Source organism: Pseudorasbora parva, chromosome 5 (assembly GCF_024679245.1).
Source record: "Pseudorasbora parva isolate DD20220531a chromosome 5, ASM2467924v1, whole genome shotgun sequence".
NCBI classification, from domain to species: domain Eukaryota; kingdom Metazoa; phylum Chordata; class Actinopteri; order Cypriniformes; family Gobionidae; genus Pseudorasbora; species Pseudorasbora parva.
In genome coordinates this window covers 17077996-17101413 of record NC_090176.1, presented here as the reverse complement: position 1 = coordinate 17101413, position 23418 = coordinate 17077996, and the positions used below count along the sequence as shown (strand labels likewise).

The 23418-nt window shown below is 36.9% G+C and overlaps 2 protein-coding genes across 3 annotated transcripts in view; one reads left to right on the top strand and one right to left on the bottom strand.

Annotated features, from left to right (window-relative positions):
- zgc:152951 (uncharacterized protein LOC569013 homolog) overlaps window positions 1-5088 on the top strand; it is a 42714-nt gene extending 37626 nt beyond the window's left edge. For both annotated transcript variants that reach the window (XM_067443368.1, XM_067443369.1), the window contains one exon: window positions 4971-5088. In XM_067443368.1, the coding sequence (XP_067299469.1) occupies window positions 4971-5072 (102 nt within the window). In that variant the 3' untranslated portion in view covers window positions 5073-5088. The remainder of the gene's footprint in view (window positions 1-4970) is intronic.
- htr1fa (5-hydroxytryptamine (serotonin) receptor 1Fa) overlaps window positions 1-22987 on the bottom strand; it is a 29319-nt gene extending 6332 nt beyond the window's left edge. Inside the window, exon 1 of the mRNA XM_067443372.1 lies at window positions 22857-22987. The gene's annotated coding sequence lies outside the window, so the exon portion shown is untranslated. The remainder of the gene's footprint in view (window positions 1-22856) is intronic.
- Window positions 22988-23418: the final 431 nt, after the last annotated feature.

Genomic DNA, 23418 nt, shown 5'->3' with positions numbered 1-23418 from the left:
TCAGATCACAAGAGGCGCGATCATAGCCTAGAAAACTCGACGCATCCTAGCGGCAGCAAATCGAAACCGGCCGCGAGTGTAGTCTAGCAACTCTCAAAACATTTCTGAGCTGTAAAAACCAAACTCTGGTCAGGCCAATCACATCGTGTATAGAGTCGATGGGCGGGGCTTAACATAATAACGGCAGAATTGCGCTTGTGTGCTGCTAGTAAACACAGGAGTTGGCGAACGGCGGTCTTTCGATTTGACTTTGGCCGCGACTCTGGAAGACATGGAGTTGAGCTTTTCTCTGAGAAAAGAACAAAGAGTGGCACTGAAGTCATTCTTAAAAAGGGAAGATGTGTTCGGAGTTTAGCCGACCGGATACGGCGAATGTTTAATCAGTCAGCGAGCTCTGCTTCACCTTCATTGCTCTTGGTGGTTGTAGCGCTATCCTATCGTGTGCAGAGGGAGTTTGAAAGACAACCGTTTATCCCGCCCCTCAGATTGAGCCCTGTCTATGGTGAGTTTCCAGACCAAACATCTTGATGTGGGTCTGGCTTGTCAAGCTACCAATCAGACCACAAGAGGCATGATCAACGGACATAGTTCAAATTACTCTGTCTGAAATTGGATAGTCATTCAACCAATCAGACCATAAGAGACGTGATCAATGAGCATAATTCAAATGACTCTCTACGCAAGTGGATAGTCCTTCAACCAATCAGACCAAAAGTGGCAGGAAATTTCTAAATTATGATTATTTATGTAAAATTCATACTAACATTATAAGTACACCCCAGGAAACACTCTTAGAACAATAAAACAATGCAGTTCATGGCTCCTTTAAACCAGCCGTGTGAAAACAATCCTGGAAAGAGACAAGGATTTGGGGAGAAAAACGTATTATTATTCATGGGAATTATTCATGGGATATATATCATAAATTAAATCGGCAGAGCACACCACAAATGTGCAGTATATGATGTAATTTTTTATAGTGTTACAGCAGAATACAAAGGAAAAAAAAAAGAGAAGATAATCAGGAGGAAAAGAATGCAGCGACTGAAAGAGGTCTTGCTTGTCACATTAAAGTTACTATTCTAGCATGTCGTGTGGTGTCGAGCTCCCGGATGATCTTCTCACAAGGGACCCAGCATGTCATTCGGCACTCCCGGGGCTTCTTTTATAAAATGATGCATAGAAACCAACTTAAATTTGATCTTACATTTAATTCTCAAATGTGTTTACATACAGAAAAAATGCATATGCCTCTCTTTCACATGTGAAATATATAAATCGCAATTGATCTTAAACTTGCGCTCAGCTAAATTGTTTCAGTTCTCTGCTTTGTAAACAAGGTCTAATTAAAGGGATAGTTCACCCAAAAATGAAAATTAGCCCATGATTTACTCATCCTAGGTGTATATTACTTCTTTCAGACGAATAAAATCAGAGTTATATTATAAAAGTCCTGGCTAATCCAAGCTTTATAATGGCAATGCTTGTTGCTCTGTTTTTGAAGTCCTTAAAAATGCCCCTGTCCATCATATCCACAAAAGTGTTGAAAGTGCCTCTCACAGTTCAAAATGCTTACACTATGTCTGAGGACCGTAACTGGTAGCATAAGTATTTTGAACTGCAGAGGCACTTTCAACACTTTTTCCATTAGTTAAATACGGAAGGCGATCAGCCGGAACTTTACTTTATATGGATATTTTTCTTACACAAACTCATCGATTCGCTTAAGAAGGCCTTTATTAACCCCCGGAGCCGTGTGGAGCACGTTATTTGATGAACGGGCATTTTTATGGACTTCAAAAACAGAGCAACAATCACTGCCATTATAAAGTTTGGATTGCCCAGGACTTTTTTTAATATAACTATAATTTTATTTGTCTAAAAGAAGAATGTTAAATACACTTAAGGGTGAGTAAATCATGGGGTAATTTTCATTTTTGGGTGAACTAACCCTTTAATGTAATTTACATAAAAGAGCACCAGTCATCGTCCAAATCCTTTTATTTAGAATGGCGAGCTGTAAGAATAGCTTAGATTTCCAAAACCCTGCATTACCAAGAGGAAAAGTTTCCATGTCAAAGAAAGCATTTGACTTGAATTTTAGTTTAAAGATATATGACTTTTGAATTTTAAGATGGGGGTCCATCACACAAGGATGATCATACTTGTGGGTGTATGGCATATACAAAATGGAAAACCCCTTTAATAAAGCAGACGTCAGGCTCTCAACAGAAGATTTTGTTAATTCTACCAGCTAATAGAGTTATTTAACTCAATGACACACTGCCACATTGTTAAATTGCTTATATTGATCAGACGACACTCTTCATTGATGAGAAAAGTTTCTTTTGAGAGTCTTTAAATACCTCATGGCGTCACAAGGTGAGCACAGTTTTCAGTTTCACAGCTCAAAGCTCACGGACAGTATCTCCTATTGAAACATTTAGGCATATCAGGTAATTACTCACATGATATTTACGCAGAACAATTCAATTCATAGACTCCTGTGGTGCATGTGCATATGGCAGCCAAGCAACTGCAATTGAGATGAATAGGATTGCTAATGGGTTGTCTCTCCAGCTATTTTCCCCAGCTATAGTGGGAGAGATATGCTCATACTAAACAGCATTTTATTTGACAAGATGCCTCTGAATGCAATATACATTATTCATAAGAAAAAGACTGCAACATCTAAATGTGTAAATTAACATTTGCATTACTAAACAGAAGATGACCTCAAAACCAATAGATACCAAAAGCTGCAAAACTCCAATTCTGATAGTGATAGGATCAATACAAATACAAAGCTGCTTTAAAAAGAAAAATTATATGTAGGCCTATATATATTTTGGTAACCTTTTGATATCTAAATTTATTCCAACTGACTTTTCAAGCATTTTTACCTCATCTGTATGAATGCAAATCTCTGCTTTTGTGCTTCATAACTTAGTTGTTTCTCTACAGAACAGACTTTCTTTCACTTTCTGCTGTTCACTGTCTCACCCCACATGCTCTCTGCTCGCTCTTGTGTAGAGATTCTCTTGGGTACGCCGACATTGTCAGAAAAAATATAAAAAGGCATTAGAACATCATTGAAGAATGTTGCAATATTTATGTTGAGGACCTTCCTGAAAATAACTTTTACATTTTAAAACTTATTCCGGAAACCAACCGATGCACTGTTCTGTGAAATATTGTACAAATATTCAGTTTAGTGACAGCATGTCATGTATTATTATGAGGTGGCTTTTTGGTGTTTTTATATTAACTAATGTTAACACAAACTAAAATCTATTTTGTACTTTAAAATGCACTGGTAACAAATGTACTATGGGTGGTAAAACAAAAGTACATCATAATATGTCTTTGTGATTCAACATGACTAATAAAATATATAAACAGTTTCACCAAATGAAACACTTTCAGAGTGCCGAGTGTAATCTGACTGTCATTTCATGGACTAAATGAACTGCTGACCAAAAATGCTGTTTCACAAAATAACAAAAGCCAGATGCATGTTGATCAACTAATTTCATGGACGAAATACGTATCTCATTTTTTAAATGCTGAATCATTTATTGTCCTGTTAAATCTGATAGGCAACCTTTCTAATGCTGCAGTTTTTACAGCCTAGATTTTTTTTTTCAGTTATCAGGTTTGATGCACCAGGTCACAAACACTCAACGCGTTTAATATTGAGAGGAAAGTTCATCACCATCTACTGTAAATGAGGCATTTTTCAGTAATCACTGTTCAGTGGCCATGCCATAATTATTCAGAAGATGTACTGGAGAGCACTTGTTAATTGCTATAAAACAAGTCCACAAACCTTTAGATAAGAGAGGATGCTAATTAAAAAAACATAAATTATAAATCACACATAAGTATAATTAAAAAACAAACATCTGGGACAAAAAAAGAGAAGATAAAGACATGTAAATAACATGACACAGTCAGCTCTTTATCATCCGAGAAATATTAATCACCTTCCCGCTAATAGTACTGCAGTCCTTATACATGCATTGGTTACATCTCATATTGACTACTGTAATACTCTTCTCAGTGCTGTTTCACAGAAACTTCTTAACAAACTTCAAACAGTCCTGACTACCATGGGATGTAGAGCTTTTATCTGTACTGTATTGCACATTACATAAGCAATAGTCTTTCAAATTTGTAAATCCCCTCTTAAAAGTAATCTTTTAGATCAATTTAATCAATCAATCCATCAACTTTATCTAGCGCTTTTACAATGACGATTGTCTCAAAGCAGCTTCACAGTGTTAAACAGGACAATATTGAAAAAAAAAAAAAAATGATTTGGCTGTACAGTCGCTCTGGAGAAAACAGTGATGTTATCAGCTTATTTTATTGTAATGCTCTACTGGGTGGTTGCCCTGCTCACTTAATAAACAAACTCCAACTGGTCCAAAAAACGCAGCAGCTCGAGTTCTTACTAGAACCAGGAAGTACGATCATATTAGTCCAGTTCTGTCAACACTGCACTGGCTCCCTATTAAACATCGCATACATTTTAAAATCTTACTTATACAAAGCACTAAAGGGTTTAGCTCCCCAGTACTTAAGCGAGCTCTTAACGCATTATACTCCATCACGTCTATTGCGGTCTCAAAACTCTGGCCAGTTGATAATACCTAGAATATCTAAATCAACTGCAGGCGGTCGATCCTTTTCCTATTTAGCACTAAACTCTGGAACAGTCTTCCTAGCATTGTTCAGGAAGCAGACACACTCTGTGAGTTTAAATCTAGACTAAAAACACATCTCTTTACTATGGCATACACATAGAACATTTTTATCTTTCATTATTCAAATCAATTGACTGATTGTTAGGCTGCATTAACTAGGTCAGCCGGAACCGGGAACACTTCCCATAACACCTGATGTACTCGTTACATCATAAGAAGAGTGGCATCTACGCTAATGTTAGTCTCTCTGTTTATCCCGAGGTTACTGCAGTCGGCCGGATCCAGGCCGTGTCTGGATCGGATGGTGGACCTGCGTCAGTGGTCAATGGACATGACCAGCTCATCCTGGAGTGTCTCCTCTGAATTTCCCTCACCTGCACGTCATCCTCAATAAACCTGTCGCCGGCACAACGACTCTGATCATTCAAGTATTCATATTCTTGTTTAATCGACGCGCCATCCTAAATAAAATGGTCTATTGCGTGATACCCAAAAATTTTGACTATTCCGATCTAATACATTTTCTGACCTGTAAGGTTGCCAGAATAATAATCAAACACTGTTTGTTAATAGGCCAGAGGAGAACTGGCACCCCGACTGCGTCTGGTTTCTCCCAAGGTTTATTTTTCTCCATCATGCCCTGATGGAATTTTGGTTCCTTGGCACTGTCGCCTTTAGCTTGGCTTGCTCAGTTAAAATTATGATCTAACTTATACAAATAAAATGTATTTATTAGGTCTTATTTAATTATAAACTATAATACTAATCTGCCAACATTGTCGTTATTAATGTATTAATTATTCTTTGATCATGTATTTTTGTATCTGCAAGGTTTCCTTTAGTGTCTTGAAAGGTGCCCATAAATAAAATGTATTTATTTTATTTATTTCTCCAATAATTAAATGATACACTGTTAACCAGAATAAGTTGGAAAAACTCAAAAAAAGAAAAGAAAAAAAGAATTTGGTTACACAATGCTTTGGTAGCATTAGCATAGATACATTTAACACATATCTGTTCTCAAACTATGCTCATGCTCCACCAACCTACAAAAAAACAACATAACAGAAACTCTTCTAAACTATGTTGGGATCTCAATTTGTCGGTCAATTCCGACGTAAGCCAAATGTGGCCTACTGAAAGGGAACCATAAACACTACTAAATCTCCCACTGAACATTAATTTTGCACTAAATTGTGCTGCCCCTTTTGCGTGTCATGGCAAAGCATGCTGGGAAATAGAAATCTAAATTAAAAGAGTTTTGAGAACTCAAAAGAAAAAGAAAGTTCTAAACACTCAAAAAGATAATTTGTCTGAACTAATTTGTTTAATTTGAGTTGGCTCGACTCAAAACAATTCATTATTTTGAGTGTTAAGATTTACGGTGTAGGAATATGTGTAAACAAGGATGTAATGAATTAAAATGTAACATAGATATTAGATATCGGACATGAAACGTTCAGGGCTGCATTTCCCGATAACATTGTCTCTTAGCGCACTACGAAGACTCTAAAAGTATAACTTAACTGAAGGTATACCATTTCTATTCGTGCTCTCCGAACTATACCTTAGGAGGTTGCTTTTTTCGTATGCGAAAAAAATGATGTTCTTTATAAAAGAAGCACTTAAAAAATAGTTGAACTTCCATTTATCACACAACATTGCAACTCAATTTTACATAATTCTGAAATGAGTGCACAAACCAGCTATCTCATGCTCAACCGCATCATTAGTAAACCCCACTACACTAACCGGCAGTTTGGAAGAGTCTTTTATATTATTACAATATATTTTCCATAGTGTCTTGATTTACTCCACAACCAGGGATGACTGCCCAGCAGCTGCATCACATTACTGTGTAAATAACACATTTCTGTTATTGGATGGCCTACTCAATAAAAACGCAACACGCAAAACATATAATCAGCTGCTACTATGGCGGAGAAAAAAGAAAGACGGAGGAGAGCCGCCAGCAGCTGATTTCAGGGCTGAGGGGGTAGCTCCAGTTTGTCTTGACAAAGTTGGTCCAACATTTAAAAGCTGCTGAATTTGCTGTCGTGGCTGGCAACATTTATTTTTAGTAGCAGCTCCTGACATGGTAGCCAGGGGACTAAAGTTTTCACGTATAAAATAGTGCACATACACTAAATGGCTCCACGGACGGCAACGTCTTTAATTTAGCACAACTGTCGCTGTCTCGCTGCCATAGTTTGACCAAACTCCCCTTCAGAACCATTCCCATTAAATAGGCTCCTAAGCCTCTCCTGTCTAATGGTTTGCCAGCTGATGTACCTTTGGATAATATCATTAAAAAGCTAACAACCATTAGAGTAATGACAATTTTTTTATGACAATTTTAATCCTTGCATAAAAAAAACACAAAAAATAAATCAATAAATAAATAGCCTATTTGAACACTGGGTGTATATATTACAACTTCGGAATTATATTCGTATTGAATGACATATAAAGAAGCTTTTTTCAAAGTGGTGGGCCACTAGTGGAATAAACTGTCAATAGTGATTAGTTAAAGAGTGGTCCAGAACAACCTTACAAAAGTATGACTTACAGAAGGTATTCTTAACTAAGATCGTTTTGGGAAACACATATTAACGTAAAGGGATACCTTGAGGTATAACTTAAGAATGACGTAGTGTAAAGAAGGTTTAGGGAAATCCAGCCCTGAACTTTGAAGTTGTTTAAAACACATATAAAGTCCCAGTGACCCAGAAGCTGCAACTGGAAGCTGATTTTATTTCAGTGCTGTGATGTATTTCCAAGTGAACCTGACTATAGAATAGAGAGCAGGGTTTTATTTCAGCGCTCCTCCTCTCTATCTTGTGCTTAAAGCAGACTAACGGCTGGAGGTGAGTGGTTAAGGATATTCAAACCGTCAAATGGCATCATCCGAATGGGAACACCATTCCAGACCGGAAGTTTCTTTTTCAGATTTTGATTAAAGATTACAATGGAAAACATTACTCTTTGTTGAATGGGTTCTCTTAGAAAAAGTTGCTCCCCAAATATTTTCAAATTCAAACCACACAATATATGCCATTCAGTGTTTTTATTGTTAACTAAAACTATAACTGTTGATATTTGTTCTTGTTGTTGTAATTAAGCAAAAAAATAATAATAAATAGTATTAGATATTAGCTTAAAACATATCACACAAAAATCCTTAATGCTGCCTGAACTAACTGAAATAAATAAGTTGAAGTACTAAAAGTAAAATAAAATAAATTAAAGTGATCACACAAAGACATAACAAAATGACTAAAACTTAAACTTAAAATAAATCCTGAAAATATAACAGCTAAATAATACTAAATAACAAAGATGCCATACAACCTATCAAACTAAATGTCATTTACAGTATTTCAAATTAAGACAACACTAAAAGTTAAATGAGTATTAAATTATACTTATACGTAGATATCCAAATGAAGATAAAAGTATTGTGAAAGTTTAGGTGGATCATGTCCATAATTAATGTGATGAGGAGAAATACTTCATAAATGCTCTAAAAATTACATTGACAGCCCCCCAAAAAATCCACTGCTAATATATCACCGGAAATACAAAACAAAAACAAACATGCAAAGTGCATTGGTAAAATGTTTGCGAATAATAAAATGACAATTTTCAGCTGGCTTGGTTGAAAAAAACAACTGATAAATAGCAAGTTAAGGCTGAAAAACATGCTCATCAAATCTGCTTGAATGACAAATACTTCATTAAACAGCTGGCGGTACCCACAGGCAAATCAGTCTATTATTCTGAGCAATTCAGCAAAGCAGACTTTTATGCAACACACATCAATATTTGATATGAACTGTATAAACTCTAACATTTCTAAGATGTTAAACTCTGACTGAAACTCATTATGACGCGATGCACCTGTTGACGTCTAAGCAATCCAGAAAGAGCTCTAATTGCATTTTGAGTGAGGAGCCTCTCAGCACAGGGTTTGAAAATGACATGCTTGATGAGAGTGCTTAATACGTACTTCCTCTTCACAGCAGGTACTAATGAAAAAAGATAGCAGTGCCACTTGGCGTGATATAACAAGTGATGTCATCAGAGCCAGGGCAATATCGAACTTGACAGAACTGAGAATGATTATTACCTAAAGTGTATGAATGATGAGTGAGAGAATTGGGGTGTATGTGAGAAGGATGAACTCAGAAACTGATAAAGAAGATTTGAAAACTGGCTTCAATGGCATACTTCATTTCTGCTTTCAATTACAAGCTACATTCTGGTTCTTGCTATGATGAGCACGGCAAAAATCAGCAGTCAGGATGAAGATCTGAATGTGTCATCTATTTGAATGAAATGGAAATGACACTGAAAATGTGTTCTACAAGCAGAAAGATTGAGGCTTTGTTTTCAAGGACAAATTCTGTAGGAAGCAGCACAAATATGAAGTACCCTGAGCATTGTTGCTTTATAATTTCCTCCACCACTTGAGAGGGACAAAATGCTGCTTCTTTCTTGAATATCTTTGTTGTGGAAGATAAAGCAGCATGACCTTCATTAAAAACATAATTCTTTCGTTATTTACTCACCCTCTTGTCATTTTAAACTGGTATTACTTTTTTCTTCCTGTGGAAAAGAAATGCTGTATAATGCTCGCCACTTATTTCCATTTTTCCAAGTTAATGAGGATCTAGTAAAATAACATACACAGTCTATACGCTACGACTCACACACTATATTAAATAACACTATATAATACTTCTGAAGTCCTATAATGGAGTTCTGTGAGGATCAGACCAAAATGTAGCTCTCATCCGCATAACAACAATACAATCGTCAATGGCGATTATTATTACTTTTAACATTACACGGGGGAAGCTGACAGACACGACACAGTGCTTTATCTCTCACTGCAAAGATTGAAAAAAAAACCTCTTACATCTTACCTTCTGTTAGACACTCTGGTTTAAGCTTTCGCTTGCTAGCCATTTTTAGTACAACTTCTCAACATTTCTTCTGTTTGGTGCAAATGGCTAATTTGCATACGTGCATACGACTAGCCCAAAAATAGAACACATTTGTGAATAAATGATTTGAATTCTGAATGCTACACATGGTGAAAAATATTTTAGTGGCCAATAGTGATAATAATTTATTAATTTTTTTGACAATTTGAGACCCTCTTCCAATTGTACTTTTGAGACTTTCAGAGGGTCTCATGGGTTAATCGGTGGATCTAAATTGGTTCTACCGCACATATTTTTGCTTACGTTTTTATATTAGAAACTAAAATATACAATATTGGCATATTTTAGGGGTGTAATGATACCCTCATGTCACGATTCGATGCATACAGAGGGGCAAAAAAGTATTTAGTCAGCCCCCAATTGTGCAAGTTCTCCCACTTAAAAAGATAAGAGAGGCCTGTAATTTTCATCATAGGTACACTTCAACTATGAGAGACAGAAAGAGTAACAAAATCCAGAAAATAACATTGTCTGGTTTTAAAATAATTTATTTGCCAATTATGGTGGAAAATAAGTATTTGGTCACCTACAAAAAAAGCAAGACTTCTGTCTCTCACAGACCTGTAACAACTTATTTAAAAGGATCCTTTGTCCTCCACTGTATTAATGGCAGCTATTTGAACTTGTTATCAGTATAAAAGACACCTGTCCACAACCTCAAACACTCCAAACTCCACTATGGCCAAGACCAAAGGGCTGTCAAAGGACACCAGAAACAAAATTGTAGACCTGCACCAGGCTGGGAAGACTGAATCTGCAATAGGTAAGCAGCTTGGTGTAAAGAAATCAAATGTGCCCCCTGCTTAAGCCAGTACATGTCTGGGCACATCTGAAGTTTGCTAGAGAGCATTTGGATGAGCCAGAAGAGGATTGAGAGAATGTCATATGGTCAGATGAAATCAAAATATAACTTTTTGGTAAAAACTCAACTTGTTGTGTTTGAAGGAGAAAGAATGCTGAGTTGTACCATACCTACTGTTAAGCATGGGGGTGGAAATATCATGCTTTGGGGCTGTTTTTCTGCAAAGGGACCAGGATGACTGATCCGTGTAAAGGAAAGAATGAATGTCAATAGTGATAAGTGGTCCAGACCAACCTTACAAAAGTATGACTTACAGAAGGTATTCCTAACTAAGATCGTTTTGGGAAACACATGACGTAGTGTAAAGAAGGTTTAGGGAAATCCAGCCCTGTACTTTGAAGTTGTTTAAAACACATATAAAGTCCCAGTGACCCAGAAGCTGCAACTGATTTTATTTCAGTGCTGTGATGTATTTCCAAGTGAAACTGAATATAGAATAGAGAGCAGGGTTTTAATTCAGTGCTCCTCCTCTCTATCTTGTGCTTATAGCAGACTAACGGCTGGAGGCGAGTGGTTAAGGATATTCAAACGGTGTCATCCGAAAGGGAACACCATTCCAGACCGGAAGTTTCTTTTTCAGATTTTGATTAAAGATTACCATGGAAAACATTAGTTTTTCTTCTGTGTATTATCTTGCACAGATGAGTTGTTAACTGTAATTTGTGCTAAAAAAAAAAAAAAAAGTAAATAAGATTGGCCTAATATTTATGGTACCATTTGCAGTCTGTGAATACTGGGATAGCCAGTAGATTTTTTAATGAAAATATTACCATTGCATTTCCTTCATATTTTTCAGCTCAGAAAAACTGATCACTTTCTTGAATGGGTTCTCTTAGAAAAAGTTGCTCCTCAAATATTTTCAAATTCAAACCACACAATATATGCCATTCAGTGTTTTTATTGTTAACTAAAACTAAAACTATAAATTTTAGGGACCAGGATGACTGATCCGTGTAAAGGAAAGAATGAATGGGGCCATGAATCGTGAGATTTTGAGTAAAAACAGCTTCCATCAGCAAGGGCACTTAAGATGAAACGTGGCTGGGTCTTTCAGCATGACAATGATCCCAAACAAACTGCCCGGGCAACGAGGAGTGGCTTCGTAAGAAGCATTTCAAGGTCCTGGAGTGGTCTAGCCAGTCTCCCGATCTCAACACCATAGAAAATTATTTCAAATCTGCGACAGCGACAGCCTCAAAACATCACTGCTCTAGAGAGCTGCAAGGAGGAATGGGCTCTGAACTACCAGCATGTGTGTAGAAACCTTGTGGCGATTTACAGAAAATGTTTGACCTCTGTCATTGCCAACAAAGGATATTTAACATCTCAAAGTATTGAGATGACCTTTTGTTATTGACACAATACTTATATTTCCAATTTGCAAATAAATTCTTTCAAAATCAGATGATTTTCTGGATTTTTTCCTTCTCATTCTCTCTCTCATAGTTGAAGTGTACCTATGATAAAAATTACAGGACACTCTCATCTTTTTAAGTCTGAGAACTTGGTGGCTGACTAAATACTTTTTTTGCCCTGCTATATCAATGTACTGAATTCACAGTACAATATTATTGCGACACACCAAGATACACTCAACTAAATGATTACTAGGAACACCATACTAATACTGTATTTGACCCAATTTCGCCTTCAGAATTGCCTTAATTCTACATTATATTGATTCAACAAGGTGCTGAAAGCATTCTTTAGAAATGTTGGCCCATATTGATAGGATAGCATCTTGCAGTTGATGGAGATTTGTGGGATGCACATCCAGGGCACGAAGCTCCTGTTCCACCACATCCCAAAGATGCTCTATTGGGCTGAGATCTGGTGACTGTGGGGGCCATTTTAGTACAGTGAACTCAATGTCATGTTCAAGAAATCAATTTGAAATGATTCAAGCTTTGTGACATGGTGCATTATCCTGCTGGAAGTAGCCATCAGAGGATGGGTAGATGCTGGTCATAAAGGGGTGAACATGTTCAGAAACAATGCTCAGGTAGGCCGTGGCATTTAAACAATGCCCAGTTTAAAACAACTAAGGAGCTTAACATGTGCCAAGAAAACATCCCCCACACCAGTACACCACCACCCCCAGCCTGCACAGTGGTAACAAGGCATGATGGGTCCATGTTCTCCTTCTGTTTACGCCAAATTCTGACTCTACCATCTGAATGTCTCAACAGAAATCAAGACTCATTAGACCAGGCAACATTTTTCCAGTCTTCAACTGTCCAATTTTGGTGAGCTTGTGCAAACTGTAGCCTCTTTTTCCTATTTGTAGTGGAGATGAGTGGTACCTGGCGGGGTCTTCTGCTGTTGTAGCCCATCCGCCTCAAGGTTGTGCGTGTTGTGGCTTGACAAATTCTTTGCTGCATACCTCGGTTGTAACGAGTGGTTATATCAGTCAAAGTTGCTCTTCTATCAGCTTGAATCAGTCTGCCCATTCTCCTTTGACCTCTAGCATCAACATAGCATTTTTTTACCCACAGGACTGCCGCATACTGGATGTTTTTCTCTTTTCACACCATTGTTTATAAACCCTAGAAATGATTGCAGATTGTGAAATACTCAGACCAATGATGACACCAGAACACAAATATTCATGATTATGAAACTGAAAATTAATTTAGACGAATATGCTCAGCTCGCACTCTGCCACTGACTACATATATTTAAAATAATGTTTTTTTCCCCACTTTTTACTTTTTAAGATATTTGGCATCAGGACCTAGTGTTGTAGTCAAGATCACCTAATCCGAGAAAAACAATGTAATGGGTTGAGACCAAGGCAAGACCAAGACCAAGGCAGAGCAAGACCAAAACCAGACCAGCACTCCTTAAATTCCTCATAAGATCCACATTACTGCTAGCCTAGAAATCTAGACGCACCCTAGCGGCAGCAAATTTAATTTGCCCGCAAGTGTGGTCTAGCAACTCTCAATTCCTATCGGAGCTGTATTCCTTAGAATCTGGACGGCCCAATCACATCGTGTATAGAGTCGGCGGGCGGGGCCATAATGACGACGGCCGAGTTGCGTTTGCGTGCTTCTAGTAACACAGAAACTGGCGAACGGCAGCGGTCTTTCGAATCAGCTCTGCCCGCGCCTCCGGAAGACTTGGAGTTAAGCTTTCCTCTGAGAAAAGAACAAAGAGCGGCACTGAAGTCATTCTTAAAAAGGGAAGATGTGTTCGGAGTTTAGCCGACCGGATACGGTGAATGTTTAATCAGTCAGTGAGCTCCCCTTCACCGTCGTTGCTCCGGTTGGTGTAGCGCTATCCTATCGCGTGCAGAGGGAGTTTGAAAGACAACCGTTTATCCCGCCCCTCGGATTGAGCCCTGTCTATGGTGAGTTTCCAGACCAAACATCTTGATGTGGGTCTGGCTTGTCAGGCTACATTACTGCTTGAGAAATTACTTATTTTTAATCAATAAATATAATTAGAATAAGACACCACATAGAGGTGTTACCAACTAAATTAATCTTTCCACTGCAGTGGTACAGAAGATACAGAAGATGGTAAATGAAAGCTTTAGCATAAGTTCTGCCGGGAAGACCTAATTGGTACGTCACTTCAACTTCTATCTATCCAATCACATTCTAATACTTGGGTATAAAAGATCGGTACTTACTCATGTTTGAGTTTGCAGATGCTGAAGCTCCAATTCACCACCTCCAATCCTTTCCTACTTCACCCCACCACCACCACCAGGATGGTCCCTTCCATACCTCAAGGGGGGGTCGGCTGCGCCTCTGCCTTCGTCTTCAGGCAGGATATGCAGAGTCCGTACCCTCTGATTGCACTACGGACGGGGCCAATGCCAAAGTACTTTATTGCTTGCTGGGTTGTTAACAAATGGATAATTGTCACAGTATTTATTCTCCCAAGTCTTTCTGGCAGAAATTACAAATACATAATTTGAGGACAATGTTCTAATATATATATATATATATATATATATATATATATATATATATATATATTTTATAAAAGCAATATCATGTTTGCTGTCATGCTCAAATGTGTGAAAACAGCTCTCTTTCTCTTGTGATATTGTTTAATTATCTCACATTATAATATGAAAATCCAGATCTCATACAAGTACCTTTTTGCAACAATATATTGAATTGTGTGAGCATTTGTATTCATTTTGGTGAAATTTTGAAACAATCCCTCATTAACCGGCACAATAAGTAAATCAAATTAGAAATAAGTTATTGATTGCATCTGAAGCAGTAAGTTTTACATAAATAAATCAGACAATGCACTGGCAGTTTAGTAATACCCCAGCAGTTTTGGTCTTGACTTGTCTTGAAGCAAAACTCTGAGACTGAGACAAGACAGAGAACAAATGTGGTTGAGGCCGAGACAAGACTAAGACCTTCAAAAAAGAGAGGAGTGTGCGCTGCTTTTTACAAGGCTTTAAACACAAGCAAATGAAGCACTGTCCGATCGCCTGTCACATGCTCTGAAAGGTCATTTAAACAAGAATGAACGTGGTGGCGATCGGGTGATCATACATAGACTGACTGTGTGAAAATGTGTTGAGTGTTAAAACAAATGTGCCTCATATATAAATAGCCTATATGTAGTATTGGCCACAGGTCTAGGCAGAAATGCAAAGACAGGTAAATACAATTCTCAAACTAAGGTTTAATGAAAAAGAATACTCAGGTGATTAACACAGGCAGGATTGCAACATACTCTATACATTGACCTACATAAACAAGACCAGACACAGAATGAAGGAAACTAAATAGCAAACAGAAGTGAGTAAATTGACAAGACACAGCTGACACAGAATGAACTCATAATGAAGGTTACCATAGAAACTGATGAGTGGCAGGAAACAAACTCTGTAAACTTGTTTTTTTACTATACACTATACTTTTATACAATGACATTTATACTTTATACTTTTACTTTTACTATACTCCACAATACATATTGTTGCATTTTTGTATCTTGATATATTTTGACACTATATATTGTTACACCCCTAGCATATTTTATCTACAGCATCTAAAATGTAAATAATTTATGCAAGAACAACTTTACAGACATCCAAATGTTTATGAACAATTATTTAATCCATTTTTTTTTTCACTCGATAATGTCCACTATGGTTCCGGAAACAATTACAAATAGTGCCTCATTTAAGGATATAGCAGGCAATTTCAAACACAGCCATGGTTTTCTTTGTCACTGTTTTGCCTGTTTTCTAGGTTTCTCAGTTCTGGCTTCCGTGTAACGTTATGTTATGTGTAGTGCGTTTGATAAATATTAATGTTCATTAACAGCTCTATTTGTTCATTCTGCGTCATGCATCATCTTTATTTGGATCGTCTACAGATTACCATGACAAATACACTTTAAAATTCTGTAACCTTTTAATCATCACATATAACATTAATTTAGACAATTACAACAAAAAAATACAATTACCCATTTTATCCTGGTCGTTTAATCTAAATATTCAGGTATGATTTTTTAAAAGTCTTTATTCAACAATCTGTGTCTCCGTCCTCAGTGATGACCATGCAAAACTATTATAAACCTCCAAGATGGACTACTTTGGTGGAGCTTATTGCCATTTTTGGAATAAATTATTTAGATTACACTTGTATTTTTGTAAAACAACAACAAAACAAAACTTGCATTTCTGTTATATTTTTCTTTATGCTGTATGTATTTTTAAGAAAAGGGATTTTATGGTATATTGCAACTGGGATTGTCATTCGTCATTGTACCTTTCTCTTTTTTGTTTTTATGTTGTTGAAAAGTTGTTATGTATGATGTTTTTGGATCTCAATAGCCTAGATATGGAAAAGAGTGGCCAGTCATTCTCCAACATTTCTCTCAAGTGTTTGTAATGACACGAGGACGAGTACATGACAGTATTGCCATGTTGGATGAACCATCCTTTAATGACTGCTGCACATCTTCAGCATTGTTTTGATTGAAGTGATTGCATTACCCTCGAATGCAGCGCCAGAGATGGGAGAAAAATAGTTGACCTGCCATTCTTTGTGTCAAAGAAATAACTATTAAAGGGTCTCCTCTTGAATGAAGTCCCTGTTTCTTTGTTAGTGTGATGTCCAAACCTAAGCTGAGGCACTTAAAAACGCCATTAACATTACTCAAAGAGATGCCTGGAGATTGTATGTTATTTCTGTTACATCCGTTTCTCAGAAGACTCTTCACAATAAAATATGCTTCCTGTTGTCATTTATGATGCCATCCATGGGGAAGGTGCATGGACAATAAGATATTAAACAGGCCCATTTATTTGGATCAAAGTGATGCAAAGCAGGTTGAGGGCATTACGTCTTCTATGCAAACATGCCCTGCGCTAAGAGAATGGACATGGCTGTTACCCTGTTACTGTCTTGTCACAATGGCTGTTTCTGGAATACCTTTGATACTATATCTAAGGACACAAGCCAACAATTTGTCCTGTTGCACAGATAAAAGCACAGTTTCAAAGATGTCTCTGGGGAGTCACTTCATTGATTTTAGCCTCTGCAATTCCTACACCTAGAGATGTGAAACCAACCAGATATATCTCTGTGCAGTGTGAAAAAAGTGGCATTAATCCTCGCTGATGTTTAATCTCTATCTTCTTAAAGATCAGATAACATTGGATAAGATTACATGAGATCAGACAACAACCTAACATTAGCTGTATTTGCTTTCTGTTATAACAGTGGCAAACTACATTTTCTCTGGCCTTGAAAGTATTTATCCTATATGTATTTTCTTGATTGGCATTAAAAAAACGTGTCAATAAAGAATGCACAAACTAAATCATTATCAACTTTGATTTAGAATGTTCATACTACGGAAGCTTATTGCATTCACTTAAGAAGAAAAAAATCTACTCTGTTTTTCTGAATTAATGACTTAATTATCTCAGAATTATGAGATCATTTTTCATGAATACATTTTTTTGCTCTGTTTTTCTGAATTAATTACTTAATTATCTCAGAATTATGAGATCATTTTTCATGAATACATTTTTTTGCTCTGTTTTTCTGAATTAATTACATAATTATCTCAGAATTATGAGATCATTTTTCATGAATACATTTTTTTTTGCTCTGTTTTTCTGAATTAATGACTTATTTTTTTCTTGAAAAAAAAAATGTGTTCTGTTTTTCTGAATTAATGAGATCCGTCAAAATCCAGCCAAGAGCTCAATTTTAGCTGGATTGCATGGAAGTAAACATGTCCCGCCTTTCAAGTTTAATCCAGATTTATTTTACTTTGGGTATGAGACATTGTCTTTAAGTAATAAAAATTGTATTGTTTTTAGTGCGTCAACTTTTTTTCAACTTCTTTATTGTTTTTGTGCAGACACCTCAAGACAGCAGAAAAGAACATTCTGATCTGCTTGACATTGCTACTGCGCTCCATGGGGATCCAGTATTTTCAACAATTGCCTGATTGTCTCTTGTGTCACCACGTAGCCAGCCTGAATGCATTTCAGATGCATCATCTTAACACGATCACATAGTAATGTGTATCAATAGTACGACTGTGAAACCGTGTCTAATGTATATTGTCTGGAATGTATACTGAGATAATGCACGTGCTACACAGTCTTTCGCGTGCATATGATACGCACTTTATGGCGTGCATATGACATGCTCTTGGGTAGGTTGGGGATGGTGGGGTAAGGCAAGGCAAGGCAAGATTATTTATATAGCACATTTCATACACAATGGCAATTCAAAGTGCTTTACATAGAAAGGAATTAAAATAGGGATAAAAAATGCATAAGAAAAAGAATACGATGTAAAGATAATTAAAAATAATAAAATGATGGTGGGGATTTCGTATGTATAATATGCCATAAAGTGCGTATCATAAGCACGTGAAAAACTGTGTACCATATGCACACCAAAACTCATTTTAGCGTATACATTCCACAAGATTGCACACTTATTTATACTACTATTTATACGCATTTTCATGAGATCGGCCTCGCAAAGCATACCATATCTGATATAGAGAAACAGGCAAATTCTTGAGGTGTCTGCACAAATTTGACGCACTAAAAACAATACGATTTATATTACATAAAGACAGCAGCAATGTTTCAAACCCAAAGTAAAATAAAACTGGATTAAACTTGAAAGGCGGGACATGTTTAATTCCATGCAATCCAGCTAAAAGCAGGATTTTGAGGGATCTCATTAATTCAGAAAAACAGAACAAAAACTTTTTATTCATTATAAAATGATCTCATAATTTTGAGATAATTAAGTCATTAATTCAGAAAAACAGTACAAAATATTTTTTTCAAGAAAAAATTAAGTCATTAATTCAGAAAAACAGAGCAAAACAAATTTATTCATGAAAAATGATCTCATAATTCTGAGATTAAGTCATTAATTCAGAAAAACAGAGCAAAAAAATATTCATGTAAAATGATCTCATAATTCTGAGATAATTAAGTCATTAATTCAGAAAAACAGAGCAAAAAAAATTATTCATGTAAAATGATCTCATAATTCTGAGATAATTAAGTCATTTATTCAGAAAAACAGAGTACATTTTTTTTTTCCTCAAGTGAATGCAATAATCTTCCGTATAAAACAGTGGATTTTTATGTTTAAAAAGTCCCTTGACACACACAGTCACTTAACATCATGACAAACTTAAAGGAATAGTTCACATAAAAAACATGTTTTTCCAATTATTACTCACCCCCAGGCCATCAAAGATCTACATGACTTTCTTTCTTTAGCCAAATGATCGTTTCACTAGAGAAGACCCTTATTCATCAGCTGTGGTCGTGTTAAGCATTTTGAAGCTGCCTAAATATGAATTTTAGACCCTCAATGATTTGGTAAATAGGGCTTTTCACACTTGAAGTAGTTAACCCTGGGTCATTCTAACCCCTGGGTAAACAGAATCCTAGGTTATCGTCACATTTCACACTGCTCGTGATTAACCCAGAATTAACTATTTATTCTGAGTATTCATGAGGTGAAATTTCACACTGTGTACATTCCTAAACCCAGGCTTAAAACCCTGAATAAACCTGGACAGAGGCAGCATGTGACCGTTTTTTGTTGTTGTTGTTATGAATACAAGGTCTCTTCTTCACTGCAATTGTCACATATTACATCGCCGTTTGCCATTTTCCTATCAAACATAAGAAACAACTTATACATTACACAGTTTTTCCATGACTGCCCAAAACATGTGAATAAGGCACGCGATTGGTTGTTGGTTGCTAAGCATCTAGTTGTAACATTCTAAGGCCACGATCACACAGAACGCGTTTTTGCAGCCAGAGGCGCCTTTTTTTTAATGTATTTCAGTTAGCAGAGAGCATTATGCACGCTGCTTATGCACCCTGAGCGTCCTTGCGTTTAAACCGCTTGCTGCGCCTCGCGTTTTTGAAGGAAGGCTCCGAGCGCATGAAGTGTGATCAGGACTGTCCACATTTGGCACTACAATGCAGTTACACTGCAAAACTGGAGGTTCATAAACCCAGGTAAAAAAGTGGTGCTAAACCTCCTTTTAAATTAGAAGTGTGAAACGTTTCTTTACCCAGGGTTAAAAGCAAGGTTAAGAAAGTTGGTAATCTAGGGTTAAGCACAGTGTGAAAAGCCCTATTGACTTAGCCTAAAAAATCTAGACGCACCCTAGCGGCAGCAAATCTAATCTGACACGAGTGTCTTCCAGCAACTCTTCATAGACTTGTGAGCTGGAAAAACCTAACTCTGGTCAGGCCAATCACATCGTGTACAGAGTCGGTGGGCGGGCTTAACACAGTGACGGCAGAGTTGCCATGGTTCCGCCTGCTATTTGTAAACAAAGAAGCCGGCTTTGGCTGTGACGGCACTGAACAGCACTGAAATCATTCTTATGGAGGGAAGCTTGACGACCGCATAAGGCAAAAGTTTAATTATCAACTAGCTCCGGTTCACCTTCGTTGCTCTGGTTGGTTGTAGCGCTATCCAGTTGTGTGCAGAGGGAGTTTAAAAGACAACCGTTTATCCCGCCGCTCGGATTGAGCCCTGTCAATGGTGAGTTTCCAGACCAAACATCTTGATGTGGGTCTGGCTTGTCAGGCTATTATTGACTTTGCATTAGATGTAAAAATAGATGGAGAATAACCCCCCCGAGTGTTTTCATCAAAAAACTTAATTTCTCTTTGGCTGAAGAAAAAAAGTCATATACATCTTGGATGGCCTGAGGGTAGGTGAGTAAATGATGATCATGAAATGTTCATTTTTGGGTGAACTATTCCCAATAACAAAAAAAGCTTTACAACACCCACTATTATTGCTCAGATAGATAATTATTTCCATCAAGAGGTGAATACAGTTTTGGTCAAGATCTTGTATTGGTAATGCAAGAGTCAAACACGCAATAAAATCTCCTCCAGCACATCCCAAAGACTTTCACTGAATTTAATATCTGGACTCAGAGGTGCCAATTCATGTGTGAAAATGACTCTTCATGTTCCCTCCCAACCATTCTTTCACAGTTTGAGCATGATGAATCGTGACATTGTCATCCTGGAATATGGCATGATGTGTCTCATGGTTGTTTAAGAAATTAAAAGCTACACACTCCATCAAAATAACTGTTGCCAAACATATAGCACGCTAGATGATCACTGCAATAATGATCCAAGCATTTGCCTATTTAAATCCAAACAATGACGGGCAGTGTATATTAAAAAAAAAACTTTTTTATATAACCTGGAGGTATAACCTGTATATAACCCAATATATTTTAAATTTAGAACAATATTCATATTGATAATTTAAAAATTGTTCACTGTGAGGAAAAAAAAAAAAATGCCAGGATGATTCCAAGAGACGCCACACACTTCAGTAGTCTAAACACATGACTGCATCCAAGTCTTCTTAATACAGAAACTCAGACTGGTGTGAAATGACAAGACAAAGTCCATAAGCTCCTCTCACTCTAAACCTATCCTGACAAATGTTCTTGAGTGGAGAGTTGCTAGTGCATAACACAGTGTCTGTTATTGTTGACAAATGACTCTTGCACAACATATGTTATTGTGCCTCACTGTCACTGGATGAAGCCAAGGATTTTTCTTTTCTCTAAAACAATGGGGAGATAGGATCCTGAGGTAGCTTTTCATCAATCATTTGCATGTCATGTAATGGAGAACAAAGAACACATGATAAAGTATCAAGTGAGCTGTTAATATGCTGATGAAAGAAAACGATATTTGTCAATAACCAGTTTCTTTCTGGTATAAATGTGATGCAACATCCAAAAAATTATATTTTAGACACCAACAGCTGTATAAAATGAAATGATGCACACTGTGATCTTAACTGTTGAGAGGGAGGCTTTCTTCTGGATTCTGAGGAAAGCCATCAATCATTTGCATGTCATGGAAGAGAAAAATTACAAAGTATCAAGTGATCATCCAGTATGCTAATGAATGCTAAGGATATTTGCCCATAACCGTCCAATATGCTAATGAAATTGCGTGGAAATTTAGACATGATTATAAATAACACAACTCATGTGATCAGAAAAACACACTATGGATTTCAGTGTTCATTATTCACTACACAGTCAGTAATGTTAGTCTCTCATCAGTCAAAATTATTTGTCAAAATAATATTAGTAATTATGCACAGATGTGTATGGTAAAAATTGTGAACCTTGGTTATTTTAAAATAATTAAAATAATATTTTTTGTCTCTTTCTGTGCACTACTACTGCTAATGATATACCTTTTCTGTTATCAGTGCTTTATGTTGCCAAATGTAGGTTTGTATCCGTTTTAATAATACTGAGACAATCAGGGTTCAATAATGCATAGATATTCATGAATGAGATGATTTTTTCTGTGATATCTGTAATCCAGTAATAATGATACAGATTCACCCTCACAAATATGTGGGTATGCTTTAAATCATAAAAACTCTATTGACTCAAATGGAGAATTTGGTAATTACAGACTTAATCTGATAAAAAATTACGTTTATGAAACTCTTTCGTTCGCACGAGATACGAGACCACACACACAACATATTGCAAGATAACTAAACATCACCGTTAACCGCATCGTTTTTAACTGAAAGCAGACATGCCCATTTCGAGTCTGAAAGTATTCACTTGGCAGCAAGCCATTTACCAGGCGACATGCAAACTTGATGTAACTTTAAAGGCACGAATAAACCATCGCAGTGTCAGAGCAACTTCCAGAAACCTTTTCTTTAAACACCAAAATATTTTAAAAATCAAATAATGACTTACACTGTGAAGTGATGTGTTGAGATGAAGGCATTCCACTAGAAGGCTCCCGCTGGAATGTGATGTTTCTCTTCATGAGACAGATGACTGTGTTTCACACAGGTACGCACGAGAGCGCTCGTGCTCATACTGACATTGAACCAGGACCGACTAGGCGCCGTGCGCGCGCAATCTCCGACGCACGTGGACAGTCACAGTCGTATAAATGAGCCACAAGACGGAGTGACAGCTTTGATACATGTCATTGTAGCTGGTAATCACCATCTATTATGCATCAATTACACCGTATGTAATCTCTCTCTCTCTCTCTCTCTCTCTCTCTCTCTCTCTCTCTCTCTCTCTCTCTCTCTCTCTCTCTCTCTCTCTCTCTCTCTCTCTCTCAAGATTCATGTGGATTTATTGGTGATCTTTAAATAAGCTTTTTTTAAAAAAAAAAAAAATAATAATACTAGCTTATATAAACGCACATATATGCACACATTATATAAATAAAACATATGCAGTTTGAAATATGAAGTAGGCTAAAACCATCTGGAGTCCAGCTCTACAATAAAAATCAATGTCT